Source organism: Crocuta crocuta, unplaced genomic scaffold (genome assembly GCF_008692635.1).
Source record: "Crocuta crocuta isolate KB4526 unplaced genomic scaffold, BGI_CrCroc_1.0 scaffold564, whole genome shotgun sequence".
Lineage (NCBI taxonomy): Eukaryota > Metazoa > Chordata > Mammalia > Carnivora > Hyaenidae > Crocuta > Crocuta crocuta.
The window spans coordinates 1,497,289-1,519,873 of NW_027533010.1; the positions used below are offsets into that span (position 1 = coordinate 1,497,289).

Genomic DNA, 22,585 nt, shown 5'->3' on the forward strand with positions numbered 1-22,585 from the left:
TCAAGAGCTTCTACATATGTCAGAAATATATTTTAAATATACACAGCTATTACATGTCATTTTTACTTCAGTAATGCTGATAAAAAAGTATAATATGTATGTTTTATCCATACAAAAGTTAATAATATTAAATATTAAATATTATTAAAATATTTAACATTTTTGAAATGGCAAAACTGTAGAGATCTAGAACAAATTATTGGTTGCCACGGGACTGGGGATGGGTTTGGGAGGGTGTGTACACACACAAATAAGTAGCACATGTGAATTCTTTTGTGGTGATGGGCAGTTCTGATTGTGATGGGTTCACATGAATAATGTTCACAAGGTCATATTATATACAGCTCTGTGCATGCTCAGAAAGATGAATTCAGATTTTTTAAAAAGTGGTGAAAACTGTAAGTTCTGTAGTCCAGTTAATCTAGTGAACAGTAATGCAACAAAGTCAGTTTCCTAATTTTGATGTCGAACTACAGCAGTGTGAGATGTCACCACACCATTAAGAGCAGGGTGAAGAATCCATGAGATTCTTTGCACTACTTTTGCAACATCCTATGAATCTAATTATTTTAAAACTTTTTTAAAATAATATTTAAAATAGTGTGGTCATTTGAAATGACTGTGTATAAAAAAGAAGAAACATATTTAAAGGATATAAAATTCTCATACTTCTAATTAGGATGCATTCTTCTATAACACTGTTTTCCTGACACTACTTATTCATCTTTGCTTTTGTTATATTCTTTCAATTGTTATACAGTAAGACTCTGGATTGTGAGTAACTTGTTCTGCGAGTGTCTGCAAGACAAGCACACATTTATAATAAATTTTTAACTTGATAAGCAAGCGATGTCTTGCAATACAAGTAGTACCAAACATCACATGATCACAACTGAGCCAATGGTTCTTGAAATTTGCTTTGATACACAAGTGCTTTGGATTACAAACATGTTTCCAGAATGAATTATGCTCTCAAACCAAGCTTTTACTCTATTTTTAAGTTCCAGGATAATCAGTTCCTGCCTCCCCCTCCCCATTGCCATTTTACATCTAATCTTCATCGCCTTGTCTCCTTTATCACTTACCCTGTACTTTCAAGGAAATTGACATATATTAGGTTTGCTCATGTTTATTCACATCGATTTTTGTTTTGTAGTTTTCTTTAACGGGAAAAGTAGCTAATAAAGCTGATTTTTATTATAGTGGATAAGTGTATTGAATTGAGCATTTTAAGTTTGGTTTCCAAATTGCTTTGTCTTCCTCTCATTGCCAATTTATAGTGCTTTGGACAAGTTATTTATCATTCCTTGTTTTCTACTAAGGTGAAATCCATTCTTGAAAAGAACGAAGAGGAGCTATCCCAAGCAGTGAAGTGTCGTGATGCAGCCCTGAAAGAGAGTCAGAAGTTGAAAGGGGACCTCGAGGCTTTGGAGGACAGAGAGAACAAGAAGGCAAGGCATCGATCCTTTTTGAAAGTTTGTTATTGAAATGAGGTGCTTAAATCTTGCACAAGTGATATTCCTTCATTTCTTGTTACCTTTAGTAAGAACAAGGATTGATCAGAGGAGGTTTTTTTTCTAAAGATAACTTTAGAAGAGCTTTAAAATATTTTCCTTAAAAATACGTAATTTAAATCCCAGGGTTTTTTGGTCCTTTTATTATTTTTTTAAGTGTTTATTTTTGAGAGACTGTGTGAGAGCAGGGGAGGGGCAAAGAGAAAGGGAGACAGAGGATCCAAAGCAGACACCGCTCTGACAGCAGAGAGTCCCACTTGGGCTCTAACTCACAAACTGTGATCATGATGTGACCCAAAGTTGGATGCTTAACCAACTGAGCCACCCAGGTGCTCCTGTTTTTGTTTCAGAGGGAAAGAGAGAGCAGGCATGCATGCACAAGCAGGGGAGAGGAGCAGAGGGAGAGGAGGAGAATCTTAAGCAGGCTCCCTGCTCAGTCAAGCCCAATGCAAACTTCAGTCCCCCAGCACTGGATTTGTGACTTGAGCCAAAATCAAGAGTCGGACACTCAACCTACTGAGCCACCCAGGCGTCCCTAACTCCCAGTGGTTTTTTGTTTTGTTTTCTGTTGTTTTCTTGTTTTTTGGGTATTTTTTGGGTTTTGGGTTCTTTTTTTTTTTTTTTTTTTGGTTTTTTTTGGGTTTTGGGTTTTTTTTTTTTTTTTTTTTTTGAGAGAGAGAGAGAGCGAGAGAGCACAAGCCTGGGAGAGGCAGAGAGAGAGGGAGACAGAGGATCTGAAATGTGCTCTGCATTGACAACACAGAACCCAATGTGGGGCTCAAATTCAGAAAACCATGAGATCGTGACCTGAGCCAAGGTCAAACATTTAACCAACTGAGCTACCCAGGCACCCCCCTCAATGTTTTTTTAACTTCCAGTCTTAAAGTCCGAATAATGTTTTCTCTTGGAAATCATCTGACCTTTGTAGCAATAACCTGTCTACGTTGTGTTATTAACACGTTCCTAATTCTGTTGGGCTTCAGGTGTGTTCTCTTCTGGACCCAAGGTAACTGATCAGGGCCAGAGCAGACCAGCCTTGGAGCACATCTAGAACCAGGAAGTTATTGATCCCATTGTCTCCAGTTACTACATATGCTGTGACATGAGAAGACTTGGAAAGCGCTGCAGAGTACTCCACAGGATGTGGGGTCTATAGCTTTCTTTTTCTTAAAGTCACAATGACTTATGATCTTAACAAAATAAAATAAAATATGCTTCAATCATTCCTCTTAGCAATTTGCCATGCTTGGTTTCCATATTCTTCCCTAGAAGTAATGGGACACAGCAGCAGCAGCAGCAGAATAACCAGAAAGGATCAAATATATTTGTCTTGTTTCATTTTCTATTAGGTGGGAAACTTTCAGAGACAACTAGCAGAAGCTAAAGAAGACAACTGCAAAGTTACAATTATGTTGGAGAATGTGCTGGCTTCTCACAGTAAGATGCAAGGTGCTCTGGAAAAAGTACAAATAGAGCTTGGGCGGAGGGATTCAGAGATTGCAGGCCTCAAGAAAGAAAGGTACTGACGTTTTTTTTTTTTCTTTGCGCATGGAGCTGTCTGCTCCACTATAGTAAGGAATGGTGTGAGTCCAGAAACAAACTCACTTCATTTTTTAAGTTTATTTATTAATGTTTATTTTTTTATTTTTTTCTCCTTAAATAGTTTAGTGTCAAGTTGGTTTCCATATAATACCCAGTGCTCANGTATTATTAATTTTTGAGGAACCCCCACACTGTTTTCGAGACAGGCTACACCAGTTTACGTTCCCACCAACAGTATAGGAGGGTGCCCATTTCTCCACATCCTCACCAGCTTCTATATTTCATTTGTTCTGATTTGTTCATTTTAGCCACGCTGACTGGCGTGAGGTATTTTGATTAGTATTTCCCTGATGATGAGGGATGCTGAGCATCGTTTCATGTGTCTGTTGGCCATCTGGATGTCCTCTTTGGAGACGTGTCTGTTCATGTCTTCTGTCCATTTCTTCACTGGATTGTTTGTTTTTCGGATGTGGAGTTTGGTGAGTTCCTCATAGATTTTGGATACTAGCCCTTGATCTGATATGTCATTTGCAACTGTCTTTTCTCATTCCGTCGGTTGCCTATTAGTTTCATTGATTGTTTCCTTTCCGGTGCAGAAGCTTTTTATCTTGATATGGTCCCAATAGTTCATTTTTGCTCTTGATTCCCTTGCCTTTAGGGATGTGTCAAGTAAGAAATTGCTGCGGTGGAGGTCAAGGAGGTTGTTTCCTGCTTTCTCCTCTAGGGTTTTGATGGTTTCCTGTCTCACATTCAGGTCTTTTATCCATTTTGAGTTTATTTTTGTGTATGGTGTGAGAAAATGATCTAGTTTCATTCTTCTGCATGTTGCTGTCCAGTTTTCCCAACACCATCTATTAAAGAGGCTGTCTTTTTTCCATTGGATACTCTTTCCTGCTTTGCCAAAGATTAGTTGGCCATACATTGGTGGGTCTAATTCTGGATTCTCTAATCTATTCCATTGGTCTACGTGTTTGTTTCTGTGACAATACCATACTGTCTTGATGATAACAGCTTTGTAGTAGAGGCTAAAGTCTGAGATTGTGATGCCTCCTGTTTCGGTTTTCTTCTTCAATATTACTTTGGCTATTCGGGGTCTTTTGTGGTTCCATACAAATTTTAGGATAGTTCTAGCTTTGAGAAGAATGCTGGTGCAATTTTGATTGGGATTGCATTGAATGTGTAGATTGCTTTGGGTAGTAATGACATTTTTACAATGTTTATTCTTCTGACCCATGAGCATGTTTTTCCATTTCTTTGTGTCTTCTTCAATTTCCTTCATGAGTTTTCTATAGTTTTCATCATAGAGATCTCCTATATCTTTGGTTAGGTTTATTCCTAGGTATTTTATGTTTTTTTGTGCAATTGTGAAGGGGATCAGTTTCTTGATTTCTCTTTCTGTTGCTTCATTATTGGTCTATAAAAATGCACCTGATTTCTGTACGTTTATTTTGTACCCTGCGACTTTTCTGAATTTGAGGATCAGTTCTAGTCTGTCAGGTTTTCTATGTAGAGTATCATGTAGTCTGTGAAAAGTGAAAGTTTGACTTCTTCTTTGCCAATTCTGATGCCTTCTATTTCCTTTTGTTGTCTGATGGCTGATGCTACGACTTCCAGCACTATGTTAAACAACAGTGGTGAGAATAGACATCCCTGTCGTGTTGCTGATTTCTGGGGAAAAGTTCTCAGTTTTTCCCCATTGAAGATGATGTTAGCTGAAGGCTTCTCATAGATGGCTTTTATGATGTTTAAGTAAGTCGTTCTATCCCGACTTTCTCAAGGGTCTTTATTAAGAGGGGATGCTGTATTTTGTCAAATGCTTTTTCTGCATCTGTCAACAGCATCATATGGTTTTTATCTTTTCTTAATGTGATATCACATTGGTTGATTTGCGGATATTGGACCAGTCCTGTAGTCCAGGAATGAATCCCACTTGATCATGGTGGATGATTCTTCTTATGTGCTGTTGAATTNGTGTTCTTATTGCTGTCCTTCTAGTTCCTTTAGTTGCACTGTTAGATTTTGTACTTGCACTTTTTCTAATTTCTTGAAATAGGCCTGGTATGCAGTGTACTTTCCTCTTAGCTCTGCATTTGCCGTATCCCATAGAGTTTGACTTGTTGTATTTTCATTTTCATTTGTTTCCATATTTTTAAAAATTTCTTCTCTGATTGGTAGGGTGTTCTTTAACCTCCATGTTTTTGGAGGTTTTCCAGACTTCTTCCTATGATTGATTTCAAGTTTCACAGCATTGTGATGTGAAAGTGTGCATGGTATGATCTCAATTCTTTTCTATTTATTGAGGGCTGCCCTATCTCCCAGTATGTGATCTATCTTGGAGAATGTGCCATGTGAACTTGAGAAGAAAGTGAATTCCATGGCCTCAGGATGTAGAGTTCTAAATATATCTGTCAAATCCATCTGGTCCAATGTGTCATTCAAGTCCATTGTATTTTTAGTGATTTTCTGTCTAGTTGGTCTATCCATTGCTGTAAGTGGAGTATTAAAGTCCCCTGCTATTAGCACATTCTTTTCCATACGATTGTTTGTGATTGTTTTATGTATTTGGATGCTTCCGTATTTGGTGCCTAGACACTTATAATTGTTAGCTCTTCCAGATGGATAGACCCTGTAATTATTATATAATGCCCTTCCATATCCCTTGTTAGTGACTTTACTTTAAAGTCTAGTTTGTCTGATATAAGTACAGCTACTCCAGCTTTCTTTTGACTTCCAGTAGCATGATAGATATTTCTCCATCCCCTTACTTTCAGTCTGAAGGTGTCCTCAGGTCTAAAATGAGTTTCTTGTAGACAGCAAGTAGATGGAATTTGTTTTTTTATCCATTCTGTTACCCTATATCTTTTCATCAGAGCATTTAGCTCTTTTACATTCAGGTTTATTTTTGAAAAATATAGGTTTAGAGTCAATTGTGTTCTTTGTAGGATTCATGCTTGTGGTGGTGTCTCTGGTACTTGGATTCCTTGCAACATTTCCCTCCTACAGTCCCCCTCAGGATTTCTTGTAGGACTGGTTTAGTCGTGACGAAATCTCTCCATTTTTGTTTATTTGGGAAGACTTTTATCTCTCCTTCTATTTTGAATGACAGGCTTGCTGGATAGAGTATTCTTGGCTGCCATTCTTTCCTGCCATTTCTTTCTGGCCTGCCAATTTTCATTAGATAGGTCTGTCACCACTCTGATAGGTTTCCCTTTGTATGTTAGCGCCCTTTTCTCCCTACCTGCTTTCAGAATTCTCTCTTTGTCCTTATATTTTGCCAGTTTCACTATGATATGTCACGCAGAAGATCGATTCGAGTTACGTCTGAGGAGAGTTCTCAGTGCCTCTTGGATTTCAATGTCTGTTTCCTTCCCCATATTGGGGAAGTTCTCTGCTCTAATTTGTTCAAGTACTCCTTCAGTGCCTTTCCCTCTCTCTTCCTCTTCTGGAATTCCTGTGCTATGGATATTGTTCCATTCAGTTGTATCACTCGGCTATCGAACTCTCCTTTCGTGTTCCTGGGTCAGTTTATCTCTTTTTCTCGGCTTCCTCTTTTTATATAATTGTGTCTTCTAATTCACCTATTCTCCTCTCTGCCCCTCAATCCATGCATTGGTTACATCCATTTTATTATGCATCTCATTTATAGCATTTTTTAAATTCATCATAACTATTTTTAAGCTCCATAGTCTTTGTAGCAATAGTTTCTCTGATGTCTTCCATGCCTTTTTCAAGACCAGCGATTAATTTATGACTATTGTTCTAAATTTTTGTTCTGTTATGTTGCTTATATCTGTTTTGAGCAGTTCATTAGCTGTCATTTCTTCCTGGAATTTCTATGGAGGACAGTTCTTCCATTTCGTCATTTTGGTTAGCTTTCTGTCTCTTGTTAGTTTTAAAAACTTGTTATGCACTCTGCACCTGCGAGTACTGCTGTAATAAAGGTGGCTCTTAGACTGTCCAGGGACTAGAAGTGTTCTTTGAATGGTGTCTCTTAGTCTCTGTTGTTGAGACTTTGGTTATTTTATTTCCCTATTCGTAGTGGTATTTGGGACTTTCCACCATGTGTCCTTTGGCTTGTTTCTTGAGGTAGCGCTGGAAAAGAAGACAAACACTGGGGACAAAGGCACACAAACTCACAGACAAATCCAATAAACACGCAAACTGGAAGGGAAAAAGAGAACAAAAAAGGGGAGGGGGAGAAAAGAGGAAGGAGGAAAAACAAGAAAAAGAAAAAAAGAAAAAAAACAACCCAAAAGACAAAGGACAGTCTAAAAGCATAAAGCCAGAATTCCCAGCTACAAATAAAGAGCAGGGTGTATGCAGTGCTGATGGAAGAGCATGTACAAAGAGAGCAATGACAGGGTGGGGAGAAAGCGAAATTGGACAATGACCAGGCAGAGAAAGAGGCTTAATTCAGAGAGAAAGAGAATATGTAAGAGGCAAGGAAAAAGAAATGAAAATAATGTTACTCAGAAACTCAAACTATATAGACTGATTACTCCAGAGAGAGAGAAATAGAAAGGTAGCGGTGGAGGTGTAGAATATACATCTAGAGAATGGATTAAATGTGACTGTTTAAGCAAACCAGTGACCAGAGTACTCAGTCCAGCAGAGGGGAGGAATACGAATGAGACAAGGGAAAATATATATGAATAGAAAGAATTGATCTAGAATTAATCACGGCAGTGCATCCATGTTGGTCTTGCCCCAGGCTCCAGATAGGAAAAAGAAAAAAAAAAAGCAGCTCTCTAGTGGGGTTGGGCGAGGTTAGGTGTAGGCAGGTCTTAGCCACCACTCCCTCTGGGGTGCCACTCCCTGCGGTCCTGCCTTGGTGGTTGTGGGGAGAAAAATGGTGGCGCCCCTTATTGAACCAAGCGCTGCAAGTCACTCTCTTGGGTCCGATCTCCCTGTGCCGTGGGCATAGCCGAGGTAGGCCGTGCTCTATGTCCCAAGCCCTGCCTCATTTCCAGATCTTAGTCCATGCGCCCCATTAATACCACCGTAAATAAACCCACAGGCCAGTCCCTCAGAGCAGTTTCAAACTGGTCGCCTCCCCACTGGGGATGGAGCCGAGCTAGAAGTGCGGCAGAGCAGCCTCAGGGGCACCGCTTCCCCTCAGGGTTGAGCTGGTGAGCAGAGGAGCAGTTTCTCCTGGTGTCACCTGCGACCAGGGCATCAGCTCAAGGTCAGCTGCACAGCTGGAAACTGGATCCCTCTGTGCTCTGAGCTGAGGTTTTTCTCTTCTTCAGGGACAGGGACATTTCCTTGAGCAGTTTCAGCTGCTCTTTGTTTTCTTTGTTTTCCCCTTGACTCACCTCGGCTCCCTTCCCGCCCTCCACGTCTCCGGTCCCAGCCCATTTTTACCTTCCCAGTTCGCACTCATGCTGTAAGTTTGTTTTCTCTGCAGACTCTGTCTCCTTTTCCTCCCAAACTCCTGGATTCTGTAAGGGTTCCTATGGCTTCAGGCCTTCTCCGTTTGAGAGATGGGGGCGAGTGAAATGTATGGAGCTCCCTACTTCTCCGCCATCTTGCCTCCTCTCCTAATGTTTATATTGAGAGAGCAAGAGTGTGCCAGCAGAGGTGGGGCAGAGAGAGAGAGAGAATCCCGAGCAGGCTGCGTGCTGTCAGTGCATGGGGCTTGGCACACAAGAACTGTGGGATCATGATCTGAGCTAAAACCAAGAGTCAGATGCTTAACTGACTGAGCCACCCAGGCACCTGAGAAACAAAGTCACTTTAAGATAAAGAACTAACCCCTGTTTGAGGACACATCTTAGAAACTTGACTGGAAAGCAAGGGCTTTTGGTGAATACACTAACCTCTGTCTCTGCATTTCCCTGCCTGCTCTCCCCTACAGGTCCTTGGCCTGAGCGGTGGCCTCCAGCGGGGTTTCAGCCTCTAGCCCAGCCATCCCTGCTGCAGCCTGGCTGCCGCACGGCCCTCGCACCCTGTGTCCTGGCCATTTCTTCTGCCTAATCTTTGCAACATTCTTACCTGTATAGTCGTTAGTCAGGGGGAGATTTTTGTTTGCAATCAAGGACCTCCCTTCAGTTCTGAACAGGCTTTTCCTCCAATTTCAACCTAAAGTTTTACATATTTCCCTTTCCCTATTTTACTACTCTCTCAATGTATGAATATGACAGTTCACCCCCTTTACTTTGTATTTCTCTAAAAGTCCTCTGTTTTAGCATGACATTTCAGAAATGGTGAAACGTAGACCTCAATAAAATATGATATTGTAAAAAATAAAGATCTAGAAAATTAGGGAGCATCTGGAAGTAGAAATAAACATGAGTTACAAGAATTCAAAATTCCCTATTTTGTAGTTATAAAGGAGTGTGTATTCTAGAAATTCATGTGCTGTATTGCTGCTACCCTTTAAACCTGCCCTTGGGTCTACAGCGTAGTAATTAGATCATTGAAGCTCCGTGCCTACTTGAGTTTGAATTGTCTATTTATTAGTATTCTATTTTTAAATACTAGTAATTATTTTACATGAATCATTCTGAGAACTACTCCTAGCCATGTTTTAGAACTAAACTCCTTCTTTGAATGTTTCAAGTTGCTTTTTAGAAAAGTTTCCCCTTAAGGTTAATGAACAAATGGTTTCAGTTTAAGAAGTCCTCTGAGATATATTGTGACGAGTGTATTAGTGGTGTGTATTTCCCCTCTGTCCTGGGAGAACGAGTGCCAGTTTTATATTCTCCATTATGCTTATCTTTATTTTTTACATATTATAAATGTGCATTATCTCTGAACTTAAGTCAAGAGGATGGTACTGAAAATTGTTTACCATTCACAATAAAATTCCAGGTAGCTGTCATATTAAGAAGCAAAATCTCAACAGCAGGCCCATCTATCTAAAGGCGATATATTTTTGTACTGGTGATATATGTGTGTAGTATAAAATGAGCAGCTCATAAGTTAGTCGTTAACAAGTATTGCTAGCTTAATGTATCAATCCAAATTGAATCATATATGGGACAAATTTTTTTTAATGTTTACTTTTGAGAGATAGACACAGTGTGAGCCAGGGAGTGGGCGGCAGAGAGAGAGGGAGACACAGAGCCTGAAGCAGGCTCCAGGCTCTGAGTTGTCAGCACAAAGTCTGATGTGGGGCTCAAACTCACAAACCGTGAGATCATGACCTGAGCCGAAGTTAGATGCTCAACCAACGGAGCCACCCAGGTGTAGATGACAAATTTTTAATCCCTGGGAATCTTAGTTTCTTAACCTGAAGCTGAGGCCACTAATTGTCACCTACCAACTCTAAGGTATTCTGAGCATCTGTAGTTATTTGAGCTTCTTGGAAGGAGAGTAGCTCCCAGTGGTATCATTCCTAGATGGTTCTTTTCTGTAGTCACTCTTGCTGTGTTTCCCATTTTCAGGGCTCTAAACCAGCAGAGGGTGCAGAAGCTGGAGGCAGAAGTGGACCAGTGGCAGGCCAGAATGCTTGTTGTGGATGCCCAGCACAACAGTGAGGTGAAGGCCGCTTTTACAGATGATCATATTTATATTTTTGGTTTTATTGGGACATCGTTATTTTAGGAAAATGGAGTAAATAATCAAGTAAATTTATTTTTCATTCAAGTCTGAGTTTTGGTTACAAATGGGAAGTGGGCTACCTTACGCTGAGGCATTTACTGGCAAACCAGGATGACAGTGATACCTAATCCTCTTTTTTTTTTTTTTTTTAATATGATTTGCCTCTTTTTACTTCAAAAAAAATTTTTTTTATTTTATTTATTTCTGAGAGAGACAACATGAGCAGGGGAGGGTCAGAGAGAGAGAGGGAGACACAGAATCCAAAGCAGGCTCCAGGCTCTGAGCTAGCCATCAGCACAGAGCCCGACACGGGGCTTGAGCCCACAAACCGTCAGATCATGAGCTGAGCTGAAGTCGGATGCTCAACCGACTGAGCCACCCAGGTGCCCCTATTTTTTACTTATTAATGCATAAATGATTGCAGAAGTTAAAGGGCTTAGGAAATAACTTGTAATTTAAATCAAAAGTAGCTGTAGTGACCCCACTATTAGTAAGAAGACACACTTAACGTGTGTGCTCACAGGTATATGCACCCATGAATTTATATCTACATATATACACAGTATCGAGCCTTGGATATTTCATATAAATAAGCTTTTTCTGGAAGGATGTACAAGTAACAGTTGCCATTTCTCTCTCAAGGTAATGACACCAGAAAGTTACAAGATTGGAAAAGGGAATTTAACTACTTTAAATTTTTTTTAATAAATAGTAAGTTGGCTCCATTTTTTAAAGCTCAGTAGTAATCTGTGGAGCTTACTTTTCCTCTTGCCTTCTCATAGTCTCCTAAGCAGTGTCTGCAGTAAATTCTCACGTCTATATTCCAGGCCTGTGGAATCTTTCGTTCTCGTTCCATCCAGTTACTGTTTCGATGACATTTGATGATAAAGTGTAAGGAGCCAGTGTATAGTGTTACGGACTTCCTGCATCTGTGACAGTGTAATTAAAAAGGGTCTTCTCTCTTTTAGATGGAGCCTCTGCAGAAAGCTCTAGATGTAGCTAGAGAAGACAACAGGAAACTGGCTCTGAGCCTGGAGCAGGCTCTCCAAACAAATAATCATCTACAAACAAAGCTTGATCATGTTCAGGAGAAATTGGAAAACAAAGAACTTGAGCGACAAAATTTGGAAACCTTCAAGTAAGGGCAGTATAGTCATAGTGAAATTAGGGAAGAGGCTCTGGGAGGGTTACGCTCGGCTCACTTACCTAAACTGGTTAAACACTAATCTTCTGCTTGGATCCAGTGCTCCGGCAGAACGATGTTAGGAACCAGGCAGACTGAGCTGTGGCAGACCCCAGCACCAGACATGTGCTCATGTGGATCTCCTTTTCAGCTCTTCCCTCATCTGGTGTCAGGCTGCCGCCCCACATGAAGGTTAACCAACATTAAAGAATATTGCATGTTTCTGCTGAGCCTTTTCTATCAAAAGGTGATATTCCTTTAGAAGCATGATTTGGAAAAGGAATAGCCACAGCCTGGATGGAAGAGCCTATGAAGGAGTGGGATGACTCCATCCAGGCAGATCTTAAACCATTGTTTTCCTTTTGGGCCCAAGATTATTAGTTCAGTCAAACTCATCAAGTTCAAGTCAGGCCACAAGAGTTTTTTCCGTAACCTGCATGTAGGTAAATAGAATAGATACGAATAACATTCCATGAAAACTTTTAGCTAAGGGAAATGCACTGTGCACATAGATCTTTATGCCTTTCAGGTCGTGAACATACGGGTCTGAGGAAGGTATAAGCTAAAGCAGAGAAGGCATTTTTTCCTGTCCATGAGCTGTGCAAATTTTATCCAGTGAAATGTTGCTGGCTCAAGATTAATACTGGTTAACACAAGAGTATGTGTTTCTCTCTTAGTTGAATCTCTTGATATTGAAAGACTTTACTACAGGTAAATGTTTTTTTTCCCCATGTGTTAATGGGCTCCAGACCAGTGAGGCTCACCTAGTGCCTGATGTGCTTCTAATTTGTAAATCATACCTTTTGGACAGCTGCACATGACTCTCCAGGCCTTCCTTACCTGCTAAGATGATTTCTAAGAGTGACTTGCTATTTTTTTTTTAAAAAACAGAGAACGGATGACTGAGGAATCGAAAATGGAAGCAGAAATGCATGCTGAACGCATAGAAGCCCTAAGAAAGCAGTTTCAAACCGAGAGAGAAACAGCCAAGAAGTCAGCACAACGAGAAGTGACTGAGGTATGGAATCAAGTGACGAAAAGTTTCTCGATACGAATGCCTTTTAAGAGGAGAACCAATTACAGGATTTCCAAGAATGGCTGCAGCTGTTCTTTGGCCCTTTTAATTCCTCTTTGACCAATATGACCAAAGTGATCAATCCATCTCTGTGCTCTTTGTAAATCGAAACACAGAAAGTTTCTGATAGACAGTTCTCTGCCCAGCAGAGGAATGTCTCAATGACAGCTTTTCCACTGGACAGTGATAACTGAGGGCTAGCAGAAGAAGTGGCCATTGAGTAGACAACAAATCATCTGTCCCCTCAGTTCACTTCACTAGCACCCATCACTCCTCTACCTTCTCCTGAGAGGCACGTATGATCCATGCTCTGGTGTGTGCCAAATGAACTTTATTTAATTATGCTCTCTCTTTACAAAAGGAGTCAAGAGGGTACACGAAATAAAAGTACACGACTGAGACAGCCAGCAGGGCTGGGATGCCCAGTATAAGGGGGTGACCCTTAGTTAGAGAAATGAACATGACGTGTGAGCAAATGAATGGGATTTCTCTCTTCATCAGAGCAGAGACTTTGGGAAATGTCTGAGAAAGAGTGGTTAGCTGAGATGGTATCAGCTGATAGCTGACCTTGACTGTCAGAATGTTGGAGGTGAACTTTCCAGTCAAAGTGGACCTCTGTGGGTTCTGAGAAAGGTATGGTGCACAATTTTAGGAAGGTTAGTCTGGTAGTAGTAGAGAATAGGCAAGAATGAAAGAGGCGACATGGAGACTCAAAACTAGAATAGTTACTCTGGACTTTAGAAGACTAGAAACAAGAAACATGGTTCAGCTGAAAAGAGAAAACAAATCAAAAGGATATTTTAATAGAAAAATCATTAAACAGACACTAAATGTTGTATCATGAACAAAGGGGAGGGAGAAATTGCAAATTAAAAAACACTATGTAAATACTAAAAAGTTATAAAGAAAATTGTGGGAAACAAAAAGGTACACTGAAGTTAAAGGCACCTTTAATCAGAGGTAGTTGTCAGAATACTTATAAAATGTAAATCTATTTAACAAGGATCACTGGAGATTGTGATCTTGTGAGGAGACAGGGGCAGAGTGTGTGATGTCAGGGGTAGGCCCAAGGTGCACCACATAAGGGTCTCAGCTCTGCCTTTAACAATATGTTCATTTACTGTCTGCAATAATTTGAGTCTCTATTTCCTGAGTCATAAAACGGAAATCATCGTAACTACTTTCTAGGTTTTGGGTTTTTTTGTTGTTGTTGTTGTTGGAAAATAGATATTAAGTCATTATTACAGTACCCAAACATACTAAGTACAAAGTATGTGATAGTTGTTAGGGCTTACCCAGTTTTGACAAAGCTATGATTAAAATAGTGGCAGAATATCTAACAAGAATTAGTTGGGTAGTAATAAAAGACCAGCACTATGTCATGAAGTTAGCATCTGAAACAATGAGCTAGTATAGAAAGAAAAGACACAAAGAACTTGGCACGTTACACATTATCACCCATTGAGAATATTGTGTTCTTACCTTCTTCTCTGCTGTCACCTCTTCCTAAAAATCAAGCAGCACTGATTTAAATAATGTTAAAAGATAAACTGAGGCATGTTAAAAATTTTAAGAGTTTATTAGAGTAAAAATCAATTCGAATCAGGCAGTATTCAATATAGCAGATAAAAAGGAGCTTCAAGGAGCTGTTCAAAGTGAAAGGCTTTCATAGGCAGAAGGGAGAGGGACCACTTTACATTAGTTATAAAAGCAGGTTGGTTACTGCAAGGAACTTTCCTCTAGGGAGTGGCAGATCTTATCAGGCAGAAGAGCTGGCTGGCACTGATCACACAATTCCTGATGGACAGGTTTGAGTCCATTTCTGGAATCACTGAAGCATTAAGTCTCAATTTGGTGACATAGGGCTTAGCTTAAGCGACTCCATTTTGGGCCTGTTGTTTTTTAACAATTCATACACACACACACTTTTTTAAGTTTTTATTTATTTATTCTGAGAGGGAGAGAGAATCACAAGCAGCTTCTGTGCTGTCAGTGCAGAGACGACATGAGGCTGTCTCACAAACCATGAGATCATGACCTGAGCAGAAACAAAGAGTCGCTTAACTGAGCCACCCAGGTGACCCAACAATTCCCCCTTTTGATCAGACTCTCAGACTGAGAGAGTTCATCATCGTTTAAGGCATTATCTACTCCCAGCTACTACTCTGGAGTTCTTGAAGGTTTTTTGCTGAACTTCTGTGTGGTATTCATAGGCCATGCCATCTTCTTGTTGTTATTCTTCGTGGCATTCACAGGCCATGCCATTTTAGGTTCACATTTTTTAAGTAAGACCACAAATTATTATGAAATATTATTTAAACAAAGTGATAACAGAAAATTTTAAAGGCAAATACAGAAAGTTACACAGTTGTGAACAAAACTTAGCTCTTAATATTGAGAAGACTGGGTTTTCTTAAGTAATCAAAAAGACTTAATATAAAAGACAAAGTGAAGCACAGTAAATTATTGTGCTCAGGTGCAAAATCTTTGTCTTTCAGGTAGATTACAAGGTTAAAAAAAACTTTCATAAAATCTTATCAAGAACAGGCCAATAGTCCAAGGAAACTCTGTCCTTAAAATGAGGGGGGAAAAAATTCTAATTTTGCACCAAATTCATTCCTTAGAAACTTGAATAAATCCATTCTAACTTAGCTACCTTTACCACACAGAAAATTCCTTTCTCAAGATTCCTTTTCCATAAACCTTCAAGTTTTTCTTTTCATCCATTCAGATTTTGTTCTGTATCTTTTCCTCTCTCATTCTAAAACAATCGGTCATTTTACTTTACTTAACTCCTTTTTCATACACAGTTGTTTCCTTTCACCCTTATTATTTCAAAGTAATTATAATTACATATATTGATAGAATTCTTAACCCTTAGAATGCTTATATCTAGTAAAAACTAAGAAGTAAGCAATTGTGCAGTGTGTTACACTAATATTCTGTGGGTTGACAAGTCTATAAATACATTTCTTAATTTCTAGAAGTATAGTCTTCTTCATGGTAAACTTTCAAATGTAGTACAAAACAGGTTTACTAACAGACCCAAATATCTTTAGTTCCCCTATGAAAGAAAGCCAAAAGTAGATAAACTTATATTTAGTAATGTTTTGGTATTTTATCTTATTTGGAATTGATCTAGATATTCAGTAAGTACCTATCATTTAATTTATTTTCATATAATTTCAAGGTTTCCAGTTACCAAAAAGATTCTGGAAGCTTTTATCTTCCATTTAACAATTACATTTAGATTACTCGTGAAAATTTTATGAGACATTAAAACAAACAGCTAACCACAATCTTAAATTATCTTTCTTGCTGACAAATTCTGTGACAGAGAGAGAAGCTTCTTGGACTTTTAGTAAACCTGGATCAAATAGAAGTATTACAGCTAATGTTGATAATTCTGAAGACATGGGTGTTTTAATTAAAAGGTAGCTTCAGGGGCACCTGCATGGCTCAGGTGTTGATCTCACAGTTGGTGGATTCAAGCCCTTCATTATACTCTCGCTATCAGCACAGAGCCTGCTTCAGCTCCTCTGTCCCCTTTTCTCTCTGCCCCTCCCCTGCTCATGCACGCTTTCTTTTAAAAAAGAAAAAAAGATAGCTTGAGTTTATTCTTTAATTTGTTGATGTTTATCCTCGATCATGTGAACTTTAAAAACATATGAATTATATTCTTTATTTGAGAACACTTAATATGTATAAATACTTGTTTGTCCTTAAACCAATTAAATAGAGCTCTTTACAAAGTCATTTTGGCAATACCATTCAAAGGTAGGGGAAAAAATCTAATATACATAAAAGACAAACATACAAACAGATCTTACGGTTTCTTTTTGTAATTTTAGTCTTGAGACAGGTACAATAATGCAAAGCTCACTAGTGTAGAACAGTTGGATCCAAATTGGGTTCTTGGCAAATGGAATAAAGTTAAGATTACTTGTTCAGATGGCTAAAACTTAAGATTTTTCATGGGCCTCGTTTTCAAAATATTGTTTCCTCCCCGCTTCCTCCCCTCATTGTAAGACTGGTCTGCATTCATGGAGAAGACCAAATAGAATACTTACAACTCACAAGGCACAGAGAAAGGGAACGAAAGTCCCCTCGGTGGAACTTGTGTTCTGAGTCCAGATCTTTTACACTATCAGCATTAGATGAATAGGGAGGTTTGAGGATCAGTAAAAAGAAGAGGGCTTTGAATTGTTTCTAGAGCTGAATTTCTGTTCTTGTAAACTTGATTTATAAGTACAGTTTGTAATTTCTCAGAAAATTGGGTTGCAGCCTTTAGTTCATGGGCTGACCCACTTATCCAACTATATTATCTTTATTTGCTTCTTTATATCAGGGAGATCTTCATATAAGATGGAAATCAAAAGATTCTTAGGTTCTAGATTGAGAGCTGTGTGTCTTTGGAGTGTTTCAGTAAATTTTTCCAGAGGCTTTAGAATGTTTCTCTTTCTCTCTAGTTACTAGTTTCATTTTAGCTTAGGGGAGAAGATTTCTGCCTCAGCTTCACTCAGACCCAAAGTATCAACATGCAGGAGGTGAATTCCTGTTGATGAAAAATAGTGCCATCATTGCAGAGAGGAGAAAGGAGCTTTTAAAAGTCTATCAGGCTCTGAATATGGCCATCCTCTGACCATAGAATTCCTTTAAATCCTTTCAAATATCTGGCCAGGTTTTAGCCAGGACCGCAGTAAATATTCCTAGCAGTATTAAACAAACAACCCCCTGAACAGAAAAGAGAGCACAAAAGACACTACCCTCCCAAAATCAGAGTCACTCCCAAAGATAGCCCTAAGAAAGAGGATTGTCTGGGTGGGCAACAGTCAGTAGGCCCCTGGCCATGAATGGGATGGCACCCCCGTTTCTGTCCAGCCTCTGACATGATGGGAGCCTAGCCAAGTTCTCAGGACACAAAACAAGGTAAGCAAGACGACGGTAGCTGTCCCTGGGTGAGAAAGGAGCAACAACCAATGGGTACCCACAAGCAGATTCATGAGATACAATTCAAAGATTAAATCTTACAGTTGTTTCTTGCCTGTCAGTCTGGATTTGGAAAGGAAAGGACAACGTGAAATTTTTTACCTTCCTCTCAGCCACACATCACAGACAGACATCTGAGAAAGCTGACTTTGGTGAGAATTTCACTCTTTGCTACCTTCTGCTAGTTGTCCCAGATCCCAGCTGTAGGCTCTGGGCAAGTGGGGTGTTCCAGCAGATCTCATTCTAGTTCCCAGATACCACAGAGAAGGGAAAATAATTTTCCTTTTATCCTTTATGAACACTTGGCTTTGCTTTTCTAGAGCACCTTCTCTAGAGCACCTCCTACATGGAAAGCATATTTAGGTTAAAAGTTCTCCACCGTAGCCATTGTAATTCAGAAGTATCTGTTCAGCCTTAAAGTTTTATACCAGAGACCTCACACTGGACCTAGTCTAGAAAAAGAAAGGCTTAGAATCTGAAAGCTACTAACACAAAAGCTGCAGAGCCACGATCCAAGAGGGACTTGACTTAACCTGTGGCCTCCGGAGGCATCAAGGAAGCAGGCACTCAGTGGACCAGTGCTGTCCTTCATTTTTCTCTTCTGACTCCAGAACTGTTAAATGTTTAATGTGCCTCAGTTTTATCTTTTAAGAACTTATTAGAACACAAATTTACTCAAATTGGGCATCATCCAGTCTAGCAGATAGAGAGCTTTAAGGAGCTGTACAAAATGAAAGCCTTTTTCTAATAAAGGCAAAAGGGAGCAGGAACAAGTTCTACTAGATTAAAAACTTGAGTTGATTATTACAAAGTTTCTTTCCTTTAGGGGATGACAGGATCAGGCAGTTTACCCAACTACTGCTCATCAGGTAATTCCTGATAGACCTCTTTAAGAGTTCGTTTCTGGGATCCACTCTCACCACTGTTGTTTAACATAGTGCTGGAAGTCCTAGCATCAGCCATCAGACAACAAAAGGAAATCAACGGCATCAGAATTGGCAAAGAGGAAGTCANTAAAAATAAAAAAAAGAGCTCATTTCTGGGAAAGCCAGAACTTTAATTCAGTCTCAGTTTGGGACTGAGTCTATGGGGGACTCCGTTTGGAACTGTTGTCTGGATTTTAACAGTGATCACTATGCTGTTTTTCCACTAGGCAAGCTTATTAGAATCTTTTAAAACTAAAAGCAGTATTCTAAAAATATATGCAGTGGTAGTAACTGGCAAGTATTTATATAAATTACCACATAATTTTCAGTTCTCCAGACACGAGGTCACAAGTGACAGAAAGGAAAAGTTTAATGATCACTGAGAAATTACTATATGCCAGGCTTTACCTTCTTTATCTACATTATCTTATTTAACTAGGAAGCCTATGAAATGCGTTGTTATTTGCATATATGCCAGTGATAAACCTGAGACTTAAGGAAGTCAGGTATCCAAAATTACTTGGCTAGTAAGTGCAAAAACTGAGATTTGGACTTGGGTTGGACTCCAAAGTCATGCTCTTAAAAAGAGAATGATGAACATTATGTACATTGTGTTCTTTAGAGTTAAAAATTCTGAAACTAGACAGAAGATGAAAACCACTTAGAGTGTTGCTCGACAAGTCTTCTTAATCAGACGTCATTATTATTGCCTCACTTACTCTTCTTTTAAAAAGAAAGGTCCAAAGATAAAGAACTAAATATGGGGACAGACCTAATCATAAACTTCTCTTACTGTGTGAAAAGTAAAAATGATTGACTATTCCCTTTGTGTTCCACAGCTGAGGAAAGCCCTTGATGAAGCCAACTTCAGATCAGTGGAAGTAACCCGTACCAACCGAGAGCTGCGGCAGAAGCTCACAGAGCTGGAGAAGATCCTGAACACTAGCAAGGAGAAAATAAAGAATCAAAAGGCCCAAATTAAGCTCCACTTGTCGACTAAGGCGAATAATACTCAGAATGTAGAGAGGATGAAGGTTGTATGAGAAACATTCAGTCTCCCCTTACTTCCCTCATATCTGAGGAGGATCTATGCAGGTGGTGGGGTCTGGTAAAGATGGCCCAGAGTACTAACAGCTACACCTGGGGAGTGGGCGGACTATCTTTTTCCAGCAGAGACACTGCTGTGTGAATGTTTGATTTCTCCTTAACTGCCATGTCAATTTCTGGCCCCTCATCTGCCTCTTCCAAGGTGATCGTACAGGATTTTGCTCTTTCAGGGTCAGGGGGCCAGATGGAAAGGAGCCTAGCAGGAGCTGATAACTGTGGGTCTCCTATGGGATTCTTTCTGTCATCCTGTGGGCAAAAAGAACAAGCTAGTTTCTCCACTGATCGTCTTTCTATGTTATTTCCACATTTACTTTCAGCAAATAGAAACAGAATTGAGGCAAATGGAGCTAATTAAGGATCAGTATCAGAAAAAAAATTATGAACAGGTAGATGAAACTACAAACTTTGTTTACTATTCACGTAAAATCTCAGACTTGGACAGGTTCACCAACTGCTTCCCTCTTTGTGCCCTACCAGTCACTGAGTATCCAGAAATTTGTATCTGAAATGACTAACCTGCAGAAAGAGATGCAGCTGTTGGCCAAGAGCCAGTATGAGACCTCAGCACGGAATAAACAGCAGGAGCTGCGGCTGGAGACAGAGCGGAAAATAAGGCAGGAACTGGAGAACCGGTGCCAGGTGAGAAGTTCCCTCGGGTCCATCTCAGAGATAATCAGCAGCTGGCTCGTCCTGAAACCTAGTGTCAGAGCACGTAGGTTTTCTCGATTCTGTAGAAGAGACCAAGTTTCCAAGTAGGAAGAAGCCCATAGCTTTGAATACGGCACATGTTCTCAGTTTTCAACTTAATAAAATATTCATTCTTAAAGAACAGCTAAAGCTCACATGCAAAATACTGTTTTTTAAATAAGATTTCTGAACTGAATTTCATAGTCTTTCAGGCACTGTACACCCCTTGCTTCTTCCCTGAAGCTCGGATACACCTGTTACTATGACGGGAGTTTTAGCTCTTCCCAGCCTCTGGAAAAGCATAATATTCTATCACTGAAAAAGGACTTCAGGAGATCATGAAGCTCTTGCTTTCCTAGCAGAGATTGTCTCCTGTGAAAAAGTATTCCTTCAGTTCTGGAAAGAGCTGTTAACCCCTTTTTCCTCAGGAGAATCCATAAGTCAAAAGCTGTGATCCGATACATCTATGGATACTAAGAATAACAGTTTTTATTTTGGTAGCACCTGAATGTAGAAAGTGTACCCCATCATACTTTCATAATTTGGTTTCCCATTTATAAAAATATGGAAGCTCTTTGTTCCATATGGGACATCGGAAATTTGTAAAAATCTTTGTATCACGTTTCCAGGAATTAGAAGAAACGATCAGACACCTAAAGAAATGCAAAGAGGCAACAGAGCATAAACTAAAAGAAGCCAGTGTGGAATCAGAACAGGTAAACCAGACCTAGGGACATAAAGACTTAACAGGTTTCCTCACACACAACTTTGAAACACTCAAGTCAGAGTGAAATCCCTCATTAACATAGTTGTTGGGAGTATAATAGGCAACAGTAACCTATTATGTATAATCAGTAACTTATTATGTATAATCTCCAATATGAAGAATGATTTTTGGATTGAGATTTTGTGTCCTGATAAAAGAGAACAGAATGCCAAAATACTGATTAAATCCAAGTCTTTCCACTTAATATAAGAGGAGAAGACCAGCATGTGTGTAGATTTTAATGCGTTATTGCTCGACATCACTATTAAAAGTGAAAACTCTTTGTTCAGTCAATAAAAATAGGGCCTACTTAACATTTGTTAAGTTTTTTTAAATTTAGGTAATTTCTACATGCAATGTAGGGCTCAAACTCATGCCCCCAAGACTGAGAATCCCATGCTCTTCAGACTGAGCCAGCAAGTCCCGCAAGTAGGCCCTCTTAATTTGTGATTTTGCTTTATCTTCAAATAGACCTGTTTGAAGTTACTTAAACTCATACATTTTTTTAGAGCTGAAAGGGTCTTTGAAATCATTGTCTGCCGCAGCCACTCCTCATTTTCCAGATAAGAAAACAGATTCTAAGGTATCACAGTGATGATGTTGTTAATTGGTCATGATTTGTGCCTTTTATAGCCATTAAATTACAGGACAACAAGACTGTATATTAAAAGGAATAAGGACTCAGACACACATGAATTTGAATGCCAGCTGTGACACAGTGCCCTTAAGGAAGTTACATTTACTTTCTTTAACTCATCACTTACCACATCTAGAAAAGTCAGGGTACTGAGAATTATGATTCCGTTGTTCTGTTAGATGGCTCAGAGTAAGTTTCAGTAAACGGTGCCTTCCTTCTCATTCACCAAACAAGAGGAAAGAGGATGGATGGACAGGGCCATTTCAAGCATCTTTCCCTCCACTCCTGGTAAAGAGTGCTGAGTGCTCCCTTTGGTTGGAGGGCAGGGTGTGAGTATCACCAGCATTATGATATACAAACAGACCAGGAAAATATTTGAACTTTGTAGCCTTCTAAAAGTTAGATGACAGGGGAGCTCTATTTTCCTACCTCACTGTTTTGTGCCCACCCTGTGAGCTGGCTAGTCTAGAACAAATACACGGTCGCATGTATTTACTGTGGACCTAGCATATGTTGGGCGCTGTCCCAGGTGATGGAGACACGGGGTGAAACAACCCCAAGGAAGCCCCTGCTCTCATGGATCTTGCCTTCTCCCGGGCAAGAGAGAAATACTT

The 22,585-nt window shown here is 39.6% G+C and overlaps 1 protein-coding gene and 1 non-coding gene across 11 annotated transcripts in view; one reads left to right on the forward strand and one right to left on the reverse strand.

Annotated features, from left to right (window-relative positions):
* CCDC150 (coiled-coil domain containing 150) overlaps window positions 1–22,585 on the forward strand; it is a 98,023-nt gene that overhangs the window by 70,739 nt on the left and 4,699 nt on the right. For 8 of the 10 annotated variants that reach the window (XM_077745788.1, XM_077745789.1, XM_077745786.1 and 5 more), the window contains 9 exons: window positions 1,323–1,451; window positions 2,864–3,033; window positions 10,445–10,538; window positions 11,570–11,739; window positions 12,676–12,802; window positions 19,614–19,808; window positions 20,199–20,267; window positions 20,359–20,520; window positions 21,198–21,284. In XM_077745788.1, coding sequence (XP_077601914.1) covers window positions 1,323–1,451; window positions 2,864–3,033; window positions 10,445–10,538; window positions 11,570–11,739; window positions 12,676–12,802; window positions 19,614–19,808; window positions 20,199–20,267; window positions 20,359–20,520; window positions 21,198–21,284 — 1,203 coding nt within the window. Of the gene's footprint in view, window positions 1–1,322; window positions 1,452–2,863; window positions 3,034–10,444; window positions 10,539–11,569; window positions 11,740–12,675; window positions 12,803–19,613; window positions 19,809–20,198; window positions 20,268–20,358; window positions 20,521–21,197; window positions 21,285–22,585 lie in introns of those variants that run through there. The other 2 variants (XR_013330671.1, XM_077745790.1) reach the window with 2 other exon arrangements.
* LOC144216457 (small nucleolar RNA SNORD56) lies at window positions 17,375–17,445 on the reverse strand. The gene has a single exon (XR_013330675.1). It is a non-coding gene; the product is annotated as a small nucleolar RNA SNORD56 (small nucleolar RNA).